Source organism: Manis javanica, chromosome 16 (genome assembly GCF_040802235.1).
Source record: "Manis javanica isolate MJ-LG chromosome 16, MJ_LKY, whole genome shotgun sequence".
In the NCBI taxonomy this organism is placed as follows: Eukaryota; Metazoa; Chordata; class Mammalia; order Pholidota; family Manidae; genus Manis; species Manis javanica.
Genome location: NC_133171.1, coordinates 36,720,430 through 36,743,587, shown reverse-complemented (window position 1 = coordinate 36,743,587; position 23,158 = coordinate 36,720,430). Strand labels below are relative to the sequence as shown.

Sequence of the window (23,158 nt, the reverse complement as noted above, 5' to 3'; positions counted from 1 at the left end):
ACATTCTCCTGATAACATCCTTCTGGGGTCTATGCCATGGACTGTGTCACAGACCAAACTGATACATTTAATCCAAATCTTTGTAAACTCAAAGATTAATTCTCTCCCCCATCCAGATTAAACTCATGGTTGATAATGTTTTATACCACATTATGTTTTTTTAGCATATAGTATAATTAATGAGAAAGCAGAATCACTTAAAAAAATAATAGGATTTTTTAAAAGCACGATTTTCTCCACGATTTTTAAAAGGGATTTTCTACAGGCATCCCTTCCAATCAGACATTAAGCTATCATTGAATCACTGGATTGGTTTCAGCCTTAATCACCTCTAGATGAAGCCCATAATTTTCAAAAGAGTACTTTTTTCTGGCAGAGGACTCGAGGTGTCTGGTATTTTGTTCTGTAATTTATTGTCTGCGTCAAAACTTAAATTTATAGTTTATTCTGTATTCTATCATTTCTTCCCCCTATGAATGCTTGAGAGGGAAGCCTTTTTAGCTTTAGTCTTAACTAAGGCTATATAGGAAAAGAGCAATATGAGACATCACATTTTAATGTGTTTCCTTCAGGGTTTTTGGCTTAATCTCCTGCTAATCATCATGTTCCTCAAGATAGAGATGAGGGTGAAATACAAGTGATTATAAAACAGGAACAAAGTAATCAGATCAACTCACATTTGTCACTGCCCATGGACCTTATTACAGTATGTCCAACAATAAGTTGAACTTTGTAGGGGAAATATTTGTGATATGGACATTTTTTCTTATTTTTGATGTGTGTACTGCCGTGCTTTTCAGAGTGTTAAAGGTCTCTTTCTACTTTTTCTTATTATTATCTGAGTCTGATTGCAATAGGTAAAAAGTTAAAATTAAATTGAAGGGTGCATATTAGCATTGTAAATAAATGGATTATTTTTATTGTGCAATTATATTAAGGGAAAGGCAGATGAAGGGAGAAATATTTCCACAAACTCAAACAGTAAGTGTCTTTATTGTCTCTCAAGTGATTACTATTTCTTTCTCCATGAAAGTATACATTTTTTTCCTCTTGGAAGGAATTTCACTTTTCTGTTCCTTTCCTCACAAATACTCCTCAGGATAAAATCAAGGCCAGGGCTAGGTACTGTTTTCCAACAAATGGCATTACACCAAATGGCATTATTATATGCCATTTAAATCACATTTAATTCAGAAGCTATGTGTATTCAAAAGAGGAATTCTAGAGTTGCTCAATTTTATAAATAGCACACATAAATTATAGGATTAATTACTTAAGTGAAAGTTTTGGGATAAAAATTATTTTATTGTTCCTGGTGGAAGATAAAGAATAGCCATTTTGAAGATAATAGTAAAAAGTGTGCTACAAAAATAGAAAGCGGAAGATTTGATGTGTCTTGTCAGTTGTCAAATCAATTTATTCTAAATTGCTAGCTTTATTTTTTAAAACATGAGTTGGTAAACCCCAATCTGATTAAACATATGTCTTTAGGTGAGAATAGTTTAAGATCTCTGCATGTCTCAAAATTTTAACAAAATCTGGTTGCTAACTTAGCATATGGCCTATTCTAGAGAGACATCTCTTAATTTAGATTAGTACAAGAAATGAATGTGTTCCCAATTTCTTTAGCAATGGAAAAGTGCCCAGGACCCAAATCTATAGTAATTGGATCTCAGGGAGCTGTCTACTTGCACATTTCTTTTAAAGGACTTGCCAAACCATATTTAATTATACATATTAATTAAATGTATATAACTATATATAATTAAAAATTATCTTTTTAATCTTACCATGAGAAAAGATATAATCTTTTTGTTCAATGTTCATTAAATGGATTAATTTAGTTTGAAACGGGTAGGTTTCAAGAATTTCCAATTTTATTCCATAGGACTTTATGGCAAATTTTTGTTTATAGGATTATAAAAATAAGGGGCCCTAGCATTTGAAAACTGGGACAATGATAATTAAAAGTCTTCCTTTAGGGTAGAATAAGTCTCCTAATTCTATTTCCATGGAAAGATATAAAGGGCACTGTGGTATAAGAGAAGTAATTTGGTTTTAGACTTGTTACTTTTAATAATTAGAGAATAAAATCACAATGCTGCTGTATTGAGTTCTCCAGTGTATCAGACACAGCTAAATGCTTTACTATCCTTACAACTTTGTGTAGATTGTGGTGCTCAAAGATTCCAAGTAAATTCCCCATAACAGTAGAGATAGTAAATATCCCTAAGTGAGATCTGATTATTCCCCAGCCTTCGCCTGCTTACTACGCAACTATGACATCCGCTAGCTAAAGGTAAATATTGAGCAAGAGATGATTTTGGATCCCTGTAAACAATGCTTTTCTCATTACTTGCTAAAATATTTAAATCCTCATTAAATTAGAGCAATACAAGTATTTTTTCTTAGAAAAAAATAAGGACCAATTAAAGGGTGTTGGAAATGAGTTAGTCTGAGAAGACTTGAGTGAGTGAGGGATTAGAATGGAGAAGGTGCTGGCTGGAAATCATGGACACCCTTCTGACATCCTTGGTTAAATGAAGGAAACATATGGAATCTTCTGTCATTAAGTCCTGATGAATGAGTTTGAAAATATTTGTAATGGGTTGCAAAAACTCCCTTTCTTTGTGTGGGATGAGCAGATGTTTCACCTTCCAGAGACTTGGGGATTAGAAAGACCAAGTAGATTTCCTCAATTCTTGAAAACTTTTAAACCAATGATGTGAAAATAATCTAATGATAAATATTCCTATATCTCTAAAGAAGCTATATTTTAATATATTTGGACTCCCCTTTGACTTAGTGTACATACTCCCTTTTACTTCTGATCTGAATTCTTTTCAAATCTGAATCTCCAACTAGATAATCAAAATGAGATTTATTTTGCTGAGACTATCTCCAATTCTTCATATGGTTTTGTATTAAAGCCTGAAAAACGAGCTAGGTTTTGTAGTCCTCAGAGGATTTATTCTACCAAACAGCTGGTCAGATTAACAAAGTACAGGGACATTTAGGTTTAGCATGAATCATTTGATGGTGGTGATGGGGGGGCGGGGGGAGTGTGTGGTTAATTTGATCATTACTAAAATACAATAGCTCACCCATGACATTTTTGAAATCCAATCGAGTTATATAGTCTAGGCATCACAAAATGTTTACAAGCTCTTGTAGATTATTCTTCCTTTCAAAGCAGTTTAGTTTCTAACTCTAGAGTACGACTAATTCAGTCTGTCTTCAGATTTCTAGAACTTAATCCTTTTTCCAAAGAGAGCAGGTTAGGCCAATTCAGTATATCTGATGTAAAAGTGTTTGCAGTTCCATCAAAGACTTCCTTTTGGATAGAGAGCACCTATTACAATTTATTGGCATATATTCCTGTGAGGATTCGGATTTACAATGCTTGATCATAATCCTTTGATTCTAAACTATAATACAGTGCTGATTTCAGATTTACTCTATCTCTTTTCAAAAACTGGGCTTCAAAATTACCTGTTCTGAGCAAAATACAACCACTTTTGATAATATTGCTGATATATTAGTTAATACTCTTTAAAATGTGGGATTCAAAGCATGTCCCATTTATGCCTCACTTGGCTATAGTCCAGCTTGGTAGAAAATACATTTTTAGTAAAAATCTTTTATTGAAAAATATTCTGAAAGCACTTCACTCAAAATGAGTAAATCTAAAGAAACATCAATACAATCCTGCTGGCTAAATTGTCAAAAAGCAATCTATGGTCAGACTACTTGTTCATGGAGATGTAGTATATTTTCTTTTAATATATTTTTGTACTACAGAGAAAAAACCCCATATTTTTATGGCTGCTAGAAGGACTGGATCAAGATGATACATCTGACAAATAACTAGTCAGTAAAAAAAATAATAATAATTCTATTAAATTTCAAGGCTATTTAAACTCAGAATAATCTCTCTTCCAAATTTAATTTAAATGTAGTCTAAGTATTGCCCCAATTTCACAGTTTCAGCATTACTGACCTAATACCAGTTATCTTCCTTAATTTTCCAAAGGGTTTGAGTAAATAGATTTTTCAGTCTTTGAGCAAATTTCAATATTTAAAATATCCTAATGAAAGTTGTGCTTGCCTGTAATAAACTCCCACAGAGTAACAAAGATATTAACCATATTTGATTTTGGCTGAAAAATATCCATGCTCAGATCTTTGATAGTAAATAAATTTAATTGAAATATGGGAAATAATTTGTTAATTTAAAACATATTCAGAGTTTATATAACTTCTCTATTCTATTGAAGAGTATTAAAATCATATTTCTATAATGCATTTATTCATTTAACTTCATTTATTTATAAATCAACCCTTTCAATTCATCCTAAGACCTTTACTAAGCACACATTATATTCTTTGTCCTGGGGCTACAAAGATTAAAACCATGTTTTTCTGATAATAATAGGACAACTATACAGATGTAGTTGAAACATGATTATGATACAATATGCTCAGTATATACAAAGTAATATGGTGCCCCAGGAAGAAGTGACAGACTGCCTGGTAAGGGCCAAAAAAATTAAACATTATAAGGGAGTTTGGTTATGATCTTTAAGATGAGGAGGAATTCTCTAAGTGAGCTCCAAGTAGTGGAAGGGTCATCTAGGCAGAGTTAATAACATGTAGTTAAGAGGTCACCACAAGTTCAAAAAACTCACATAGTTCTTTGTGGTTGAAGAACAGGTGCACGTACAGAGCAGACAGAAGATATGGTCGGAGAGGTAAAGATGGGCTGGACCAAATGTCTCTCCTCAGGAGGTTGTTCTTAGTCTTGGTCATCAATTTCTGACCTTATTCTTCTCTATAATTATTATTATAGTTAGAGGCCATGTGGTGTAAAGCTTAAAATGAAGGCCCAGTATTTTATGCTGCCTTGAATCTGGTGCAGTTGGATGGGGCTCTAATGGCCTAACTGAGTCCTCCTCCCGCTCTCCTCCCACAAAAACGGTCCCCTTGCCCTCCTTATCAAAGTGACCAGGTGCAGTTCCTGCTTATCCAAAAAGCCAATCACATCCTCCTGTGGAACCAGAGGCTGCCTCATGCTGCATCCCTACACCCCTGGTTCTGCATGCTGGTCCTGGGCACAGCCCTTCGGAGGCCCTGCACGGCACGCAGTGTTCTCTTCCCCTGGGCTGTGACTAATAAACTGGCATTGGTTTCTTCTGCCAAATGTCAGGTGTCGTGTTTTTTGCCATCCCCATAATGGTAGAGTGGGAACCCTCCTGCTTGCCTTCACCAACAGGGTAAAAGGGAGGCAATTAAGACACCATGCCAGGGAGAAAATTAAACTGTCTGAACACCAGGATAACCCGAATTATTTTTATGGAATGTTCTAGTCCTTCCTATCCATTACTCACAATTAATTGTAAGTTTAGAAGATAAAGGAAGAAAGCAAAAGAGATTTTTTTTTTATGGTAAGAAAGAAGCAATCTCAAGTGTTTCTATTAGGCTATCATAGCCAATGTTTTATATTTTGTTACTCAATACACAGAAGTGGATTTTTGGGGCAAAAAATTTCCAGACAATATATTCCTTCGTGAATTATCGAAATTAGAGGATGGTAGAGTTTTGTTTTTTGGACATCACTTTTCTGAATACTTAGGGCTATATCCCATGACAATATGACAACTCCAGCATCCGGACATGGTGCCTGTTGGTGAAAGTTAGTGGTTCTGGAACTTATATATCACAGCTCTGTAAAAGGAGGAAAATTGAGTCTGGTGAACAATCGATTCCATGGTTCCATTGCTGGTGTGACAACTTTGGTCAGTATATAATTATATCACAGTGATAACAAAGAAATGAGGAATAGAAGGTAAATATGAATAAGAGAATAGGGTAGCCTATAATTCTAAAAAGTTATGTATAAGATACGGTAATAGAGAACTGAATCTTTTTTAGTATGTTTGTTTATAAACCTACCGGAACTTATACACTGAAGTGATCATTTTTTCTCCTGAAGTAACTAAATTTAGGGACTAGCCACTTATTCCACTTAGTCTGAAATCATTTGTCCCATGTCTAGGGATCTCTTTTGTAATTGATTTTGGAACTCATGATACACAGTTTGTGAAAACCTTAATGTGGTAGATAGCTAAACTCTGAAATTCGATGGGAATTGGATATCTTGCAACACACCCTGCCTTAAAATGCCTAGAACTGAAGATCTAAATTAAACAAACATGTTTAGGAAAGGTTGAATCACACAGATATGCTATATTTCTAAGTATGTTTTGGTTTCATACAGAAATTGCATGTGGTTCAGCCAAAATATAAAACTGAACTCATAAAAAAGGAGGGGACATCTTCAAGGGCCAAATGCCAAAAGCAAGCTGAAATCCAGAATGCTTGGTTGTTCTGAAGGAATTACACTCACTAATCATGGAGACTTACTGTCAACTTGGTGAAGGGAAGAGAACTGAGTGAGATGAAGAACTAGAATTTCCTCCCCATCATAAAGACAGGAGCTTATAAGGATTACATACTCGATTACAAGATGATAGGGAAAAAATTGTAAAGGGAAAATCACAACCAAATTTTTTTGTGTCAGTCTGGGCTCAGGCAAACAAAAAAGACAAGCTTTAACCAAAAACCTACCCTGAAGTGGGTTTGAGATTTGAATTTACACCATCTTCTGAAATTTTATACTGAAAAATGAAAATGAAATGAGTTTGCATCACTCTGCTTCTAGAAATAGTGGAGTGGCTTTTATTGGGGCAACTCGTTTGCAGATAACAATGATAAACTCTGGGCAAAATGTAAATATTAATCGTCTAAATGTACTGGAGAATGACCAAGAGCAGCTAGAAAATGTTGCAGAGTCGATATTTATAAAAAGAAAGAAAATGACATTGAGTGTTTTTCTAGGTTTTGTGGACTTTTTATCTAAGGGTAACCCCTTGTCTGTTTGCTGTGGAGCAGCTACAACTCAGAAAGGAAACCCTGCAGGTTTACTGGATGAAGAATCAAAGCATAGAATGTAAAGTCACACAGGACCTGGAGAAGGAGAGGAGAATCCAGGAATCCAGGAAAGGAGAGAGTGAGAGCAGGGGAGCCCCAATGCTGCATGTAAACTCTGCCAAATGTCTGGATGACCATCAGATTACACATGTGCCTATTAAGCTCAGCTAAGAATAAAATCACTGAATAGAGATTTCAGCATCTGCTGACCATCAGGGAGACAAAGGAACTGCTGCTAACACTAAACACTAATGACAACAACAACAAAAATACTCTTCAGGGACCATAACAGAATTTGGAGTCTTTAAACATATTCAAAATATCCAGGCTACAATTAAGAATTTCTAGACATACAAAAAAACAGGATACTCTAAACCATAGGTGGAGAGAAAATATAATTCACAGAAATGGACTCAAAGACATTCCAGATATTGTAATTATGTAGGAAGGATTTTAAAGCTGTTGTTATAACTATGCTCAAGACTGTAAAGGAAAATATGCTCATAATGAACTAACAGATAGGAATTCTCAGCACAAAAATAGAAACTATAGCATAAAATCAAATGGAAATTCTAGAGTCCAAAAATAAAATATTGGAGTTAGAACATTCACTGGATTGATTTAAGATAAAATTTAAGATGCAGATGAATCAGTGAACTTGAAGATAGAATGTTAGATATTACCTCATCTGAAAAATAGGAGAAAAATGGCTAAAAAGAACAGAGCTCCAGTGACCTGTGGGATAATGTAAGAATGTAATTGGAGTTTCAGAAGAGGAGGAGGAGAGAGAATGGAGCAGAAAAATATTTGAAGAACTAATAACCAAAAAGTTTTCAGATTTGGTGGAAGTTATAAATGTATACTTTCAAGAAGCTCAGATAGTCCCAAAAATGTTTAATTTATGGAAAATCATGCCTAGGCACATTATAATCAAACTTTTAAAAATCAAACTTGAAGAGAAAATACTGAAAGCAGAGAAAAATCATACATTACATACAGAGGAACAATACCATGATAGCAAGTTCTCATCAGAAACAGTGGGGGCTGGAAGACAATAGATGTTTAAACATGAATGGGATGTTTACAAAAACCGATTATGTCTTGTGCCATAAAACTCCAGCTACATAGGAAATTACTGTTATGATGAAGAAGAGGTTCTCTGCCCATAATATAGCCAAATTAGTAATTAAAAATTGGGAAAAAATCCTCATATTTTTAAAAATTTGAAAGAAAAACTACTTTTAAATAACCCATGGATCTAAGAAAGCTCCATGGAAAATTTTAAAGATGTATTTAGAATTGAGGGACAATGACCTCAAAGTCATAACTTGTAGAACACAATGAAAGGGGTACTTTGAGGAAAAATAGGGTGACACAAATGTAGAAGGAAAGGCAACTGTCAAGCTGTAAACAGAAATTACTGAAATGGAATGTGGATATACCAAAGAAGATCAAATTAAGAGATTGGAAAATGATCATTCTCTAGAGAAATGTACTTTTTAAAAAGTAGTTAGACACAAATAAGTACTAGAAATGATAAAGGAAAGGGACCAAGCTGGTGACAAAGAGACTCCTGAACTTCTGTCTTCCCAGGGACACGCCCAGTGTGCAGCTGTTCCCACTAAGAGAAATCCAGAACTATCCGAGTGACTTCTATACATTGGGTGAATGAGGAAATCAAACTGCGGGGGAGGCTGACACACTCTCCCCATGAACTCTGCCCCTGGCAGAGCACCATGCAATTGGGAGAGAACCCCACATTCCTTCTTCTCCGTAAGGCATGAAAGGTTGAGACCACGTCCAGCACCCAACTTTTAAGACTCCCTAAAATATACCTGAAATACATCATAATCAGTGAGTGTTTCAAAATAGTTAAATGTCGTCTGAGGCTGTCTGATGAATAGATAGCCAAGGGGATGACTTTTTCTTCTTCTTCTTTTTTTTTTTTTAACAACATGATGACTTCTTAGTTTAAGGAAAAATGCTGCAATGAAAACTTCTCTGTGTTATCAGAAGACATCATCATAATCATGAAAAGGGAAGCCAAGACTGGGAGAAATTTGTATCACATGTAATTGACAAGTCCTTGGTATCCACATAATATGAAGATTTCCAACAAGTAAATAAAAACAGACTACTCAATAGAAAAATGAGTGAATACGTGAAAGAAAACATGAATAACCAGTAAATGTATGGAAGATGTCCAACTTCAAAAGTTATTAGGGAAATGTGACCTAAAGCCAAAGTGAGACATTTCAGGATGCTGTATCTGAAAGCGGTGTATCAGGATGTTAACATTTTTTAAAGGCTGGAAAAATAAATTTTCATTTATTGCTATTGTGAGTGTGATATTATACAAGTGTTTTAAAGAACAATATCTGATAAAGTGACTATCCACAATTATACTAGTAGGTAGTTCTTTAATCTCAAAGTATAAATAAGTGTGTATAAAGAACCACATGCAAGGATGATAGCTGTTACAGTTTTTAATAGTGAAAATAAGGGAACCCTAAATATCCACACATAGAAGAAACTATTTTGTTGTGGAATACGCATACTGTGGGATGTAATGTAGAGGCGAAATGACTGAATAAATAGCTATGGAAGAAAATAAAGAGGGCGGGAGGAAACTTTCTGAGATGAACAGATATGCTTATGGCACAGATTGTGGAGGTCGTTTTATGGATATGTACTTATTTCCAAGCTCATGAATTGTATACATTAAATAAGTACAGGTATTTGTACATCAATCATTCCTTGATAAAGTGGTTTAAAACAAACTACAAAAACCAAGTATAGTAAGTTCCAGAATCATACATTATACTTGCATGAAATTAGAAGAACTGTAGAAAATAAATTTACATATTGTTTAGTGATATATATATATATATATATATATAAAATTAAAGATATGGTAATAAACATAAAATTAATCAGAAGGGTTACTTGTCATGTGGAGGGAGAAAAAAGAAGCAAAGGAGGAATAGATATTGGCTTCTATTATTTTGTAATCCTTCTTATTCTCAATAGATTTCAAGGGTGTTATTTTGTTTTCTCCATTTATATACCTGAAATACATCATAATCAATGAGTGTTTCAAAATAGTTAAATGTCGTCTGAGGCTAAGTCTGATGAATAGATAGCCAAGACTTTTTGTATATAAATTATTAAAAGTGAAGCAAGACTTTTTCTTGTGTGTGCATGTTTCTTGTAAACTGATCCTGAAGTATTTCCTCAAAGAGTTTTGTACTGTTTTGAGAAATGGCTATATCATTGTTATTTCTGTGTGTCGCTTCCCAAAGTGACTTCTTTGAAGGGCACAAGGCTCCTCTGGATATGTATGTCCAAGTTCGAGTTTTTGATGTTCAAAAGCTCAATCTCCTTTCTTTATTCCAATACCTTATATTGGAGATACTAATTCCATAGCAGAAACTCGACAAATGTAGAAAATGCCTCCATGTCAGAGACCAGCTCATCAAATCTTTCAAAGACTTTTTTTTTCCCTTCAAAATATTGAGATAGACAGGGCTTCCCTTGAAGAGACTTTTCTAGTACATTTATATTTGACTAACAGCTTTACATGAGAGCTATTTCATTTACCACTTAGGCACTTGATGGACCCGCCAAGACTGAATGTTTCTCCAGGGACAGCACATTAGACCCACCGCTTGAGGTAATGACTTGAGATCACCCCTGCTTTGGAAATGTAATGCCAAAACTCATTGCTAACTCAGTACCTGGTTTCAATTCTTCCAGTTGTGTTTCCCTGCACAGCTCAGGCAGCAAACTGAAGAGCTCTGTGCTACCATTGATAAGGTCTTACAGGATTCCTTGTCTATGGTAATGCCTTAGACTAGAACATGCAATTCAAACATTTGCTTCGCTTCTCTTCATTTCCCTCTGCCTGAGTATGGTGTATCACAGACTTGTCCTTTTTTTTTCCCTCCCCAGCATTCTTCTGATTCTCCTTCAAGTTCCCCACAGACACTGTTGGGTTCTGACACAGTCAAAGTATGTATATATTTAATATAATTTACTGAATCTTAAGAGTTACTCAATCAATGATTTTTAAACTCCAGGTCAAGGCTCAATAGTGAATTAGGAAATTAATTCAGTGATAGCAACCAGCAATATTTTTTTGTTACAAACAACATTTTAAAAATAGAATAGTAAGAATGTAAAATGTTAGGCTCTATTCCAGTTAGGGAGTAAGTATTGCTGACATTTGTGTTCCAGTGTTTGCATGTACATAAACAGGTATGTGTGGACAGGGCTGCAAATAAAATCTATTTCTGTGGGTCAAGTTCAAAACAGTTTGAAAGCCAGTGTATTAGATTATGTTGTTATATGTGGGCATTTTAAGAAGCTATATGGTATTGCATGTAGACTTTATGGCTTAGTCTCATCTCAACACATAGCTTCAGTAGTTAGGTAATTCACAGCCACTTTGAATTGCAGAAGTGGAAAATGAAGTGAACTGAAGTAGCATTAGTCTAAGAGCTTTAGTATAAGTATTAGTTCTGGAAGGTTTTTTTGTTTTTGTTTGGATTGTTTTTCATTGTTCTGTGACTTAGACAGAAACCTGGATATTTTAGATGTTAGGGTACTAATGAAGTATTTATTATTGGCTATATTTAAATATATCCTTCTGATAACATAGCCACTTTCATTTGTTGGGATAAAATACTACATTTCTCCAAATCATTTTTTCTGATGCTTAAGACAGATTTACTCATCAAAATGTCAAAATGTTGTGGTTTTTCCTTTATCTATAACTGTTAGGTATTTTTGTTAGCCTATTTTCTCAGAATCAGTAGGAATACTTTTTGCATGTCCTTTTAAAAAATTGGACATTGTGTGTATGAAGTAGGTTTTAAAATGTGCAGAATCACTTATAACTAGATGAGTAATCCTAATTTTCAGTTGGAGCATTATAGTTTTGTCCATTAAAAATGACACTGGAACCCAGTGACCAATAAGTGTCAATATTAAGAAATATTTTAGAGAGGACATGCAAATGGATAATTGTAGTTTCTATATTTGTTATCTATTTGCATATTCTTTAAGTCTTTTAATTTAAAAATATAAAACTGTTTGATTTGCCAGATACTGTATATATTTTTTAATGTTTTTTTCTTATTTAAATTTTTTGGCATATAAAAATACCATATATTACATTAGATATAATAGGAATAGGACTTAAGTAGTAATATGTGAATAATAATCTATGTTATTGATTTGTTTAACAAATATTTCATGCTAATAGTGCTAAAAAATATTATTCTAGGTCACTAAATTTAAGGTAATTATTTCATTCAACAACTATGTATTTAGTGCCTACTGTGGGCGGGGTCTGTGAGGCAGCAGGGGGATAACTGTGAGCAGACCGAGCAACCTAATGGGCACATCTTGGATGAAGTGACCAGAGAGTAGAATTCAAATGAAGACCAAAGATGGAAAGGCTCAGACTCCAGGAAGATCAGCAGAATAGCTTTCAGACAGAGGAGCAGGCAAATGCGGCTTTGTCTGTAGGAAGACGAGGGTCAGTGTGGTTGCAGTCTGATGAGGCAGGGGTGGAGGGTACAAAGCAAGGTCGAGAAGGTGCACGAAGAGCAATGATTTAGATACTTCTCTGCCATGGCATGAAGCTTGGATTCCAAGGAAAATGGGACGATATCAGAGGGGGGTTGTGATAACAGGAAACTGTCGAAAAGATCGTGATGGTTGAAAAGATCGGGAGGCGGGAGTGCATGCTGTGTCAGAGGGGCCTTCAGGGACGGTGGCCTGTACAGGATGGTTTCAGAGTTGCTCGCCAGAAGCAGGTGAGTTTGAACGAGATTTCAGGCTTGCTGTGGGTATGGATGTAAGTAGTACGGGAGAGAAGAGTCCTGGATGAGCTCCAGATCTCTGCCTTGAGCACAGACAACCGCGAAGGAGGTGCAGTGTGGTGGAGGGAAGAGGGTAATGTTAGCTTTGGACAAAGTATGTGAGTTCTGAATCTGGGGGGCCTTAAGCCTGTTTGTCTGGAGCTAGTAGGAGAGATGTGGGGATGAGCAGCACACTGATGTCATCAGCACCCTGTGCAGAGCTCCAAGGGACAAAACACTGCTGGTCTAACAAAGGAGGTACAAGGGGAGCCGGCAGAGCAGGACGGAAAGCCCACTGAGTGGGGCAACTGTGAGAGCCGTGTAGCAGCGTGGAGGCTCCAAGAAGAGAGAACTCAGGAGAATGCAGTCAGGTGATTGCTGTCAGGAAGAGGAGAAAGAGAAGGTTAGACTATTTATTAGGTTTATTAGGTGTTTTTTATGTTTTGTTTGTTCAATTTTCAAACTATATTGCTGTTGCTTATATACTGGTATTCATTCTAATATTTTTGATTTTTAAAGCTTTTATTAGCCTATATAGTCTTTTGAACCTAAGGTGGTTCTTTTTAGTCCAGTATGAAAATAGTGACCTTAAATAAGTAATATTTATATATAATTCTTAATTCATGTTTTCCTCAGTTTATCTTATATTACCTTTTTCTTTGAACTGATTTTCTATTACTTTCTAATTATTCTTATTACTTTAAAAAATATTTTTGTACCCTTTTGCCTAATTATCTTCAGAACAACATATCTCTGGACATAACTCTTATATTCAAGCAGGGATTCTGTTTATCTGGGGCCTTAAGCCATTTACATTTACTGTAATTCTTGTATTAGGACTGATTTCTGCTATCTTATTTTATATTTTATATTGAAAATGTTTTCTTTTTGGGCTTTCCTGCTTTCCTTTCAGTATTTTTACATATACTGGTTTGAAATTTTTGAAAAGTTTGTAAATTTTACTTTTTTTTGTTACTACTATGGTTACACATAAATTATTAGACAAAATAATTATTTTTATTTTCTATCAATTTTAAAGCTTACAAATACCTTTGTCTAAATTAGGTAAAGATATAGCACTTTATAGCTTTCACTTGTTTTTAATTAATATAGACTTACATATACATAGATATAATTCTTTTACTTTCATATCTGAATATTTATGGTTATATTTTTATTGATCTCTTTTTCACTTAGATATTTGTTCTTTATTTAGATCTTTATTTCTCGTACATTCGTAACTTTCTCCTGGATTTATTTTTCTTCTTGTTGGTATCTTACTGAATATTATATTCAACAAGTTCTTTGTGTATTGATTCTATGGCCTGTGTCCCTGAGACTATCTCTATTTTTCCCTTTCATCCAAATTATAGTTTTGCTGGACATAAAATTATACGTCCTCTCTCTTTAACAAATTTTTCCTCTATGCTTTTTTACTTCAACAATATATTTATGAAGTATTTTGTCTGCATGCTATTTACTCGTCTTCTACACTGATCGTTTATGAAGTGGCTCTGTAACCGTTTAGAATTTTATCTCTATCTTTGGTGTTACTGCTTTTTACTATAATGTGTCAAGTTGTGCATTTTTTTCACGTACATGTCTGGATTGGTACTCTCTGTGACCTTTCATCTGAAGTCTTCAAACTATTTTCCCTTTACATTTAAGATAACTTTTCAGTCATTTTTTCAAACATTTCTTTTCTCCCAGGATTCTTGTAATAGTGATTTTATCACTTTGGCTTCTATATTCCATGTCTTTTGATCTTTATGTCTTTTTTCTATTTATTGCTGCCTATTTCCTTAGAGAGAGCTCCTTAATCTAATATTTCAGTTCGAGACTTTTAGTATCTATTCTCTTCAATATCTATGTTAAGTTCTTTATTGTAGTTTACATAGTTCTTTTTTTTTTGAAAGTCAGATTATTGAAGTATCTGATCATTTTAGTGTATATTTTTTTGGGTTTTGACAAAGCATACATTTGTATCGCCACCACCACACCCAAGATACAAAATTCTTCCCCCAAGTGAAAAAGTTTTCTTGCTCCTTTGTAGCACAGCCTTCCCTCCAACCCCACTGTTGGGCAACTCCTGATATTTTCTCTGTCTCTATACATTTGCCTTTTCAAGAATGTCAAGAATAGGACCATCCAGGGTACAGTCTTTTGAGTCTGACTTTTGTACTTAGTATAGGCTTTTGTGATTTATCCATATTTTTGTATATATATTCAATGGTTCATTTCTTTTTAGTGCTGAGTAGGATTCCATTGTATGGCTGTACCAGATGTCAGCCACTCACCAGTTGGTGGCCAGTTGGGTTATTTCTAATTTGGGACTATTACTAATAGAGCTGCTAAGAATATTTGTAAATAAGACTTTGTATGGACATATGCTTTCATTTCTTTTATGTAGAAATCTAAGAAAGGAATAGCTGAAACAGTGTTTTCTTTTACAGTATTTGCCTTTTCAGATTTCTTATTATTTTTCCATGGAATCTCAAAATTCTCTGGGCCTATCAATGAACTTGGCTGTATGTACGAGGCATGCACGGAGTGGCAGACACCAAAACCTAGTTCCTAGGATTTTCCAGTTCTGGTTAGTTTTGTCATTTTTGTTTGTTTTTTAAGAGTAAGAGGAGCATGTGCCTCGGAATGTAGAAACTCCATAATATCAACCATTTCCCAATTGCTGCTTCCTCCCTACCCGAGGGACAGAGTCCCTCACCTGTCCCTCCCTACACCTCTGCTTGCGACAGTCCATATTCCTCTTTTCCAATAGGTATCTCAGTTGTCATCACTGAGGAAGGGACTGAGAGCTGGCCAGTTGTCCAAACCTAGACTTAACTGTTTCCTTCTCCCCAGCCGGGCTGAAGGAACACCTTCATATCACCCTCACAGGTACTTCTTTTACCATCTTTGGGTTTACTTCCTTGCATGACCCCTTTGCTCTCACCTCTGATGTTGAAAGTGTTGTGAGGTGAGAAAGTAGAGACAGACTATATAAAACAAACAAACACAGCTACTTTGAAATGTGCTGTAGAGAAGGAAATGGGGTCAGTAGTGGGGTCAAGGAAGACTTTTGTCTGTTTTATAAAGATGAAAATGACGGGCAAATTGGTATGCTAGTGGGGATTCAGTAGAGAGGAAGGTACTGATTATTACAAAAGAAAGGGGAATACTAAAAGGCAAAAATCCTTTAGAGAGGCATACAACCAAAAGCCTAACTCAAATAAGTATCCTGAGATAAGAAGCTGAAAATGTCCTCAGGAATGTAGAGATGACAGGTTGTAACTCTGGGAGAAAAATATTTTCCCAGCCCAGGGCAAAGTACCTTTAAAACCAAAATCAGTCAAAGGGAGAAATAAAGTGAGAGATACCTGTTTATTGCCTATAAGCAGTCGTCCACTTATGCTCACCCTTGTGTCTTGCAACCCAGATGCAAAAAGGAACCCCACCCAACCTCTCCCATCCAGATAAGCCTTCTCTCCCCCTTGTAATTACCTATTGATATGGGGATGGACTACTTCTCTCCACCCCTTGGAAAAACCTATTGATATGGAGATGCACTAAGGCCATGCAAGAGATTCTGGAAATATTACAATTTTACCCACAGTGCCCCCCTCCAGAAATCTCACCTCACAATCTACTTGCTCCCGATCTTCTGCAAGGGTCCTTTGTGAGAAAACTGCAGCCCTGTAACCAGACTACAATAGTGACATACAATAGTGACAGCAATAAAATCATGATACCCCTCAAGCTGGAGGATTCAGCTAGGTTCAAAGTCCTATGCAGATTTGGTCCATAGCGCACCTGTTCCACAGGTGGTCAGTAGCTGAATGCATAGGGAGTTCAGAGCAATCACCATACAGCTGCAGCCAGAGGGTGGGTCCAGGCCACAGAGGTTGTAGAAGAAAATAACCTTAAGGGCGATAAGATACATGTTTTAATGATACCAGCACAGGTAAATCTTGTCTATCAGGTAGGGTGCATGCAAGAGAGTGGTCCTGTGATAGGACAGTGGCAGGAATGGAATCTCGTTGTGGTCTAGTATACCAGACTTTCACCCCACTCTCTGTGGGAGTTACAGGTGGGTCAATATATAAGGCTACAGGAGGTACATGCACTGGCCATAAAGATGAAACAAAACTTCCCCACAAGATGCTCTTACCTTCTGGACATTTTGGGTACACTACCATGATCTCTGGGGACCACTCTGCTGTTACTTTAGGAACACACAGGAGGCCAGCTTCCAGGCCTTTTTCCCCAAGGTGCCAGAAGGACCAGCCATCACTGGACCATGTGTTGAAATGTCCAGGACCACGTCCACTCAACAGTGTCTCCAGGGTTTAATGCAGTTGGGGCTGGCAGCAGGATGTCGATCTGCCCACCATATCCTGGCTTCAGTAATTCTTCTTTGGTTTGCACATACAGCTGTGTAGGAGAGACAGTGATGCGTGTTAGCATATCCACAGGGCTCAAGGCTCCTTTTCGGGGCTTCTCATTCAGACCTTGTAGCACTGTCCATAATAAGCAAACTGACCAGCCCCATAGACTACTGGTGTCCAATTTCAGGCCAGATTTCAACAAACCATTGTACAAATCTGTCATGCCTGCCCTGGTAGGGTTATATGGTACATGAAACTTCCACTTTATTCCTAATTGCTGCACTCATTCTTGTAATGCATGTCCAGTAAAGTGGGTGCCTTGATCTCTCTCAATCACCTGCCCCTGGCCAAAGGCTGCAAAGAGATGCTCCAGGCCCCTCTTGGTGGTTTGCTGATCTGCACGACATGCAGGAAAGGCAACCAGTAGTCCAGTACCTGTGTCCACACAAGTCATGGCATACTGGTAACCTTCGGATATGGGCAGAGGCCCAATGTAGTCTATCTGCCACCTGACAAGGGGTATCAGCCCCTCTGCTATTGTCCCATGTTGCTGCAGGACATGATGTAAGTCCCTCTTAGAGCACACAAGGCACTCCTCCCAGGCTCTTCTGACTTCTTCAAAGGTCAGTGGCAACCCCCACCAACAGGCTACAGCCCACATTGTCTTCTGCCCTGCATGCAACAAATGGTGATATAACCATAGGGCAACATCAGAGGCAGACTTTCCTTCCAGCCAACGCACCTGGGCCAATGTGTCTGCTTCATCATTCCCTGGGGATGCCAAAGGCCAGTCACATGATATATGGTAACTGTCTTCGTCTGACGAGAGGCCCATATGTCTTGTCACAACTCTTGCCCTCAAAGGGGCTGGTGACCAGCCATCCAGCTGGCAGGGTACCATGTCGATAGCCACAGGGTCAAGCCCTGATAGATGGCTCAGCTGTCAGTACAGACAACTACAGGGGAGGGCTCCTGGGTGATCATGAGCCATACTGCCTGCAACTCATACCATTGACTTCTATTCGCCTCTCCATCCACCAGCCACATTGTCTCAGTCTGAGGATGGAAAGCCACAGCCCTCCACTTCAGGGGACTGCCCATGACTGGAGCCATCTGTATACCAAGCAACTTCTTGTATAGGGGCTTTTCCCTCCTGATAAAGACTATTGACTACAAGTGGCTCAAAGCAAGTTCTTCCTGATTTCCACTGGTATATGTCACTGACCCCAATAAACATTGTAGTTCTCCACTTAGGGGGCTGTAGGGGGGGGCTATGCTGCTGTAAATGTGCACCCCATTTGGTCAGTGTAGGTGTCTGTGCCATGCCACTCCATGGCCTTTGGGTTCAGTTTTGCACCCACCCTGTGATGGGGTAGGTGCTCATTACCTTCATTGGAGCTGTTCTGGTGATGGGCTCCATAGCCAGCAAAACCAGTTGCTTCTCTGTCAAGGTGTACCGGACCTCTGCTCCTTTCCATATTTGTGACCAGAATCCAATAGGTTGGTGTGTCCATTCAAGCCGCTGCCAAAGACCCCATCCATAACCATCTTCAGTTACATGAACATCTAGCTCAGAGGGCCTTGATGAGTCCATTACACCCAAGACCTGTACGGCCTTGACTGTCCGCTCGGCAGCAGTAAAAGCAGCTGAACGTTTCATCCCAGTCTCACCTGATGCCCTTTCATACTAACCAATAGAAGGTCTTCAGAATTTGTGCCGAGTGTGGGATAAACACTCTCCAGTAGCCTGAAAGACCCAAAAACTCTTGTAGTACTGCCACTGTCATAGGGGTAGGGAAAGCCTGGACCTGTAGATGATGCAGCAGTCTAGGAATTGCCCCTTCTAAATCTGTAAGAGAATCAGGCATGAGCATGATATCATCAGTGTAGTGATACAACCACACTGTTTGCTGTTTCTTCCATGTGGCCAAGTCCTGGGCTACAAGTCTATGACAAATGGTGGGACTGTGGAGGTATCCCTATGGAAGGAGAGTGAACGTCCACTTCTGGCCTTCCCACATGAAAGCAAACTGTTCCTGACTTTCCTGTGCTATGTCAATAGAGAAGAAAGCATTAGCAAGGTCCACAACATAATGATACATCCCTAGTTCATGACTGAGTGTGTCCATAAGGGCTGCTATAGAGGGGACAGCAGCATGTAAAAGGGGTGTGACTTTATTCAATTCCCTGTCATCTACGGTCATACACCAGGAGTCATCTGGCTTCTTCACTGGCCACACTGGGGAATTAAAAGGACCATGAGTGGGTTTTATGATGTCCACCTTCTCCAACTCCTGTAGAGTTTCCGCAATTTCGTTGTGTCCCCCAGGCAATTTAAACTGCTTAGTATTTGTCACCCACTGAGGTACAGGAAGAGCTACAGGTGGGTCCTTAGCATGTCCCCTCAGAGCTGCCTTTACCACACATACCCTCAGTCTGAACTCATCTGTGGTGGTCTGTAACCACAGGCTCTGCAGGATATTGACTCCCAAAATATATTCAGGGATGGGAGAAATGTACACAGTGTACTCCTTTCAGGGTAAATGCCCTAATTCCAGTGGGATTTGGGCTCCCTTCACTCTAACTGCCTTACCCCCATAACCATCTATCACAGCCGGGGTTCCCAGGAAAATGCTCAGGGTTGCCATAATCAGAGAACAATAAGCTCCTGTGTCCACCAGTGCCAAGACATGTTATACATTCACAGGGGACCAATTAATTGCTAATTCTACATGTGGCCTCTGGTCCCTACCATGTGCCCCAAGATAGGGGCCTTGACTTTCCTCTCAGTTGAATTGCAACACCCAATTGTCATCCTGTGGGGGTGAGGGCCCAGGGAGAGCCTGAGTTCTGTCCCCAAGGAAGTCTTGCAGGGACACAGGCTAAGCATGGGGCTTTGCCTCTGGCTTCCGTGTCCTGGACCTCAGCAGCTGGAACTGCTGCTCTGACTTTAATTGGTGCCACAGTTCTAACAAGATCCTATTGGGTTGCCCATGACATTTTTCTTTCACTACCCTGGCCTTTATCAAATCAACCCACATCTGGGTCCTCGAGACCTTCATGGGGGCCCTTTGCACCTCTCCTTTCAGTTACAGCCTTTACTTATTGTTTCAACTTTCCCCAGGTCTGCCAAAGTATGAGTAGCCTCACTTATGGGTTGCCCTATGTGTTGGGCAAGAATAGTCACCAGGGTGCCAAAGAGAGATGGGAGAGCTGTATAAAGCACCAAGTTTCTCATTCCTACAGTGAGCAACTCCTCATCGGAGCCCTGTGGGTCCATATTATAGATGACATTGTTCATGCTCAGGTCCCGTAACAGCTGCTGGAGCTCTGTATATGTTTTCCAGCTAGTGGGTAAGTATGGTAAATCACCCTGATTAGGCCAAACTGCCCTGATGGCCGCGGTCAGCCAATCCAGAAGGGCCTGATTCCCCGAGGTGTGACAGGCACTTTGTAACTGCTGCCGGAGGGCAGGGTGAGTCATCATGGAAGCCAGTCTATCCATTTCAGAACGTGACATAACAGTGTTTTCCACCCCCATATTCCAGACATGCAAAAGCCACATAAGCAGAGGTTCCGACGGCTTCTGCCGAAGCAGTTTGCTCATGTCCACCAGCTCTTCCTGGGTATAGGGGCAGAGCATGGAGTGCTCCTCAACCTGGGGAGGGGGCTGCTCCTCCTCCTGAGGGACCCACTGTTGTTGCATTTTTATTTTCTTAATTAGAACCAGGTGGGCCTTTAATATGGGAGAGGCTGGTGCCTTGGGTGGTGGCCTTGGCAACAGATCGGCCCTTGGCCCTACCCCCTCATCCTCTCCCGGTATCTCCTCTACCCTCTCTTGGACTGAAGGCACCACTCTTTCTTCTCCCTCCTCCATGGCCTCCTGCAATGTGGACTCTCCTGCTGCCTCCCCCTCTTGCTGCTGCCAACTTATGTTCCAGGAGCAGGACCCGTCTTCTCAATAACTGTTTCTTTGGTAAGGGCGTCTCACAGGTCATTGCCCAGCTTCTCCAAGCAATGCTGAAGTGTGTTTCTCTACTGCCAAAGTCTCTCTCTCTCTCTCTCTCCTCTATAACCTTTTCCACTATCTTGAGAAACAGATATCGCACAATCCCAGCTGCTGCATGGACACTCAGGGCCTCTAAGCAGTCTTTTATCATGGAGGGCTAATTCCACAGGTTCTGGTGTCTCCACCCTTCCCCAATTCTGGGGAAGACCCCACCCCTCTAGGAGGTGCTTTACCCTAGAATTCCCCACTAGGGACTCTCCATCTGGAAGCTGCACAGATAGGGGGCTTCAAGGTAAACTGCATCCTGCACTGCTGCAGCTACTGGGCCTCGCCACCATCTACAGTGGGGGTTAAAGGTATTTCCCCGCCATTTCTATGGACAGCCTACCCAATGGTCGCACCCATGAAGACAGTTTTCAGGTTCAGAGGTCCTGCTGACTACTGCCAGATGTATCTCCAGGGGGAAAATATTCTCACAGCCTGGTGCAAAATACCTTTGAAACTGAAATCAGTCAAAGAAGAAATAAAGTGGGAGAAACCTGTTTATTGCCTACAAGCAGTCGTCCACTTATGCTTACCTGTGTCTCTTGCAATCTAGCTGCAAAAAGGGACCCTATGCAACCTCTCTGGTCCGGATAAGCCATCTCTTCCCCTTGTAATTACCTATTGATATGGAGATGCACCAAGGCCAGGTGAGAGTTTTGGAAAATATTGCAGTTTTACCCACACAGATACAGATATAAATATGTTTCTAGGTCAATGTTGGGAAAATGAAGAATTTTATAATTAATAACTCTAGTTATTTCATAACTAAATCTTTCAGTGAAGAAAGTTTTAAGATTATTAACTGAGCCTGAGGAGGGGCAGTGTGATGGGGAAGAGTTTGAAAAGTTGAAGAAATATGTATTTTGCTTTAAATTCTTCTCCCATGTTTTTTAAATCCCTTACATTCAGGCTTTAGCCACTGTGCTGTCCAAACTGCTTTCCACAAGGTTCCTGAACTCTTCCCCTTTGCTATAAGCACAGCTCTGATCTGAATTGACATATTAACAGAATTGGGGACATTTTATCACTCCTTCCTGTTTCCTGTATGTTCCTCTGATGCTTTCCTGGACACCATGTTCTCTGTTTTTCTTCTACCTCATTTGTCATTATTATTTCTTTGTCCCCTTTCCTGATGAATCCTCTTCTTCCCAAACTATTAATCCTGGAGTTTCTAGGGCTCTGTCCTTGAGCTTCTCATTCCTCTTTAAATTCATTCTTTGGTGCTCTCACTACATTTCATGTTTTGAAAACCAAGAATATAGGGACATCTCTTAAATTTACATCTCCAGTCTAGGATTCTCTCTCAAACTCCAATCTCCCAATTACTTACTCTTCATTTACATTTAGATTTCTAAAACATGAAATCTAGATTTCCTCCCACAAAAATCATTTCCATATCCTGCCTTCCCATCTCCTTGGATAGAATTTCAATCTTTTATTTGCTCCAGGCCAGAAACTTTGGTGTCAAGTTTTATTCTTCTCTTTCTCTCTCATTCTACATCTTTTCCACTAAAAATCCTGCTGCTGTAGATTCAAAATACATGTAGAGTGTGATTATTCCATACCATCCATACTACTGAGCCATCCTGTTTTGCTGGAAAGTACAATAGCCTTTTTCCTATATCCTAGCCTCACTGTAATCCATTCTCAACATATCAAGCAGAGAGATCCTTTCAAAGCATAAGTCAGATTATGACTCTCTTCCACTTAAAACCAGCAGTGCCTATGCATCCCTCATGTATAAGCCAAAGTCCCTACAGGACCCTTATGTGGCCTCTCAGATCTGGACTCACAACAGTTCCATAAACTGCTCTCGTTTCTCCTCTTTGGTCTGTTCTGGCCCTGCTCGCTGAGGTTCTGTGCCT

The 23,158-nt window shown here is 38.8% G+C and overlaps 1 protein-coding gene across 25 annotated transcripts in view; it reads left to right on the top strand.

Annotated features, from left to right (window-relative positions):
- The window catches only part of MLIP (muscular LMNA interacting protein), a 253,253-nt gene that overhangs the window by 142,795 nt on the left and 87,300 nt on the right, over positions 1-23,158 (top strand). For 18 of the 25 annotated variants that reach the window (XM_073225203.1, XM_073225190.1, XM_073225196.1 and 15 more), the window contains 3 exons: positions 10,598-10,663; positions 10,747-10,830; positions 10,942-11,001. The exons of 3 other annotated variants lie outside the window; for them this stretch is intronic. In XM_073225203.1, coding sequence (XP_073081304.1) covers positions 10,598-10,663; positions 10,747-10,830; positions 10,942-11,001 — 210 coding nt within the window. The remainder of the gene's footprint in view (positions 1-10,597; positions 10,664-10,746; positions 10,831-10,941; positions 11,002-23,158) is intronic. 4 more of the 25 variants (XM_073225205.1, XM_073225198.1, XM_073225199.1 and 1 more) reach the window with 1 other exon arrangement.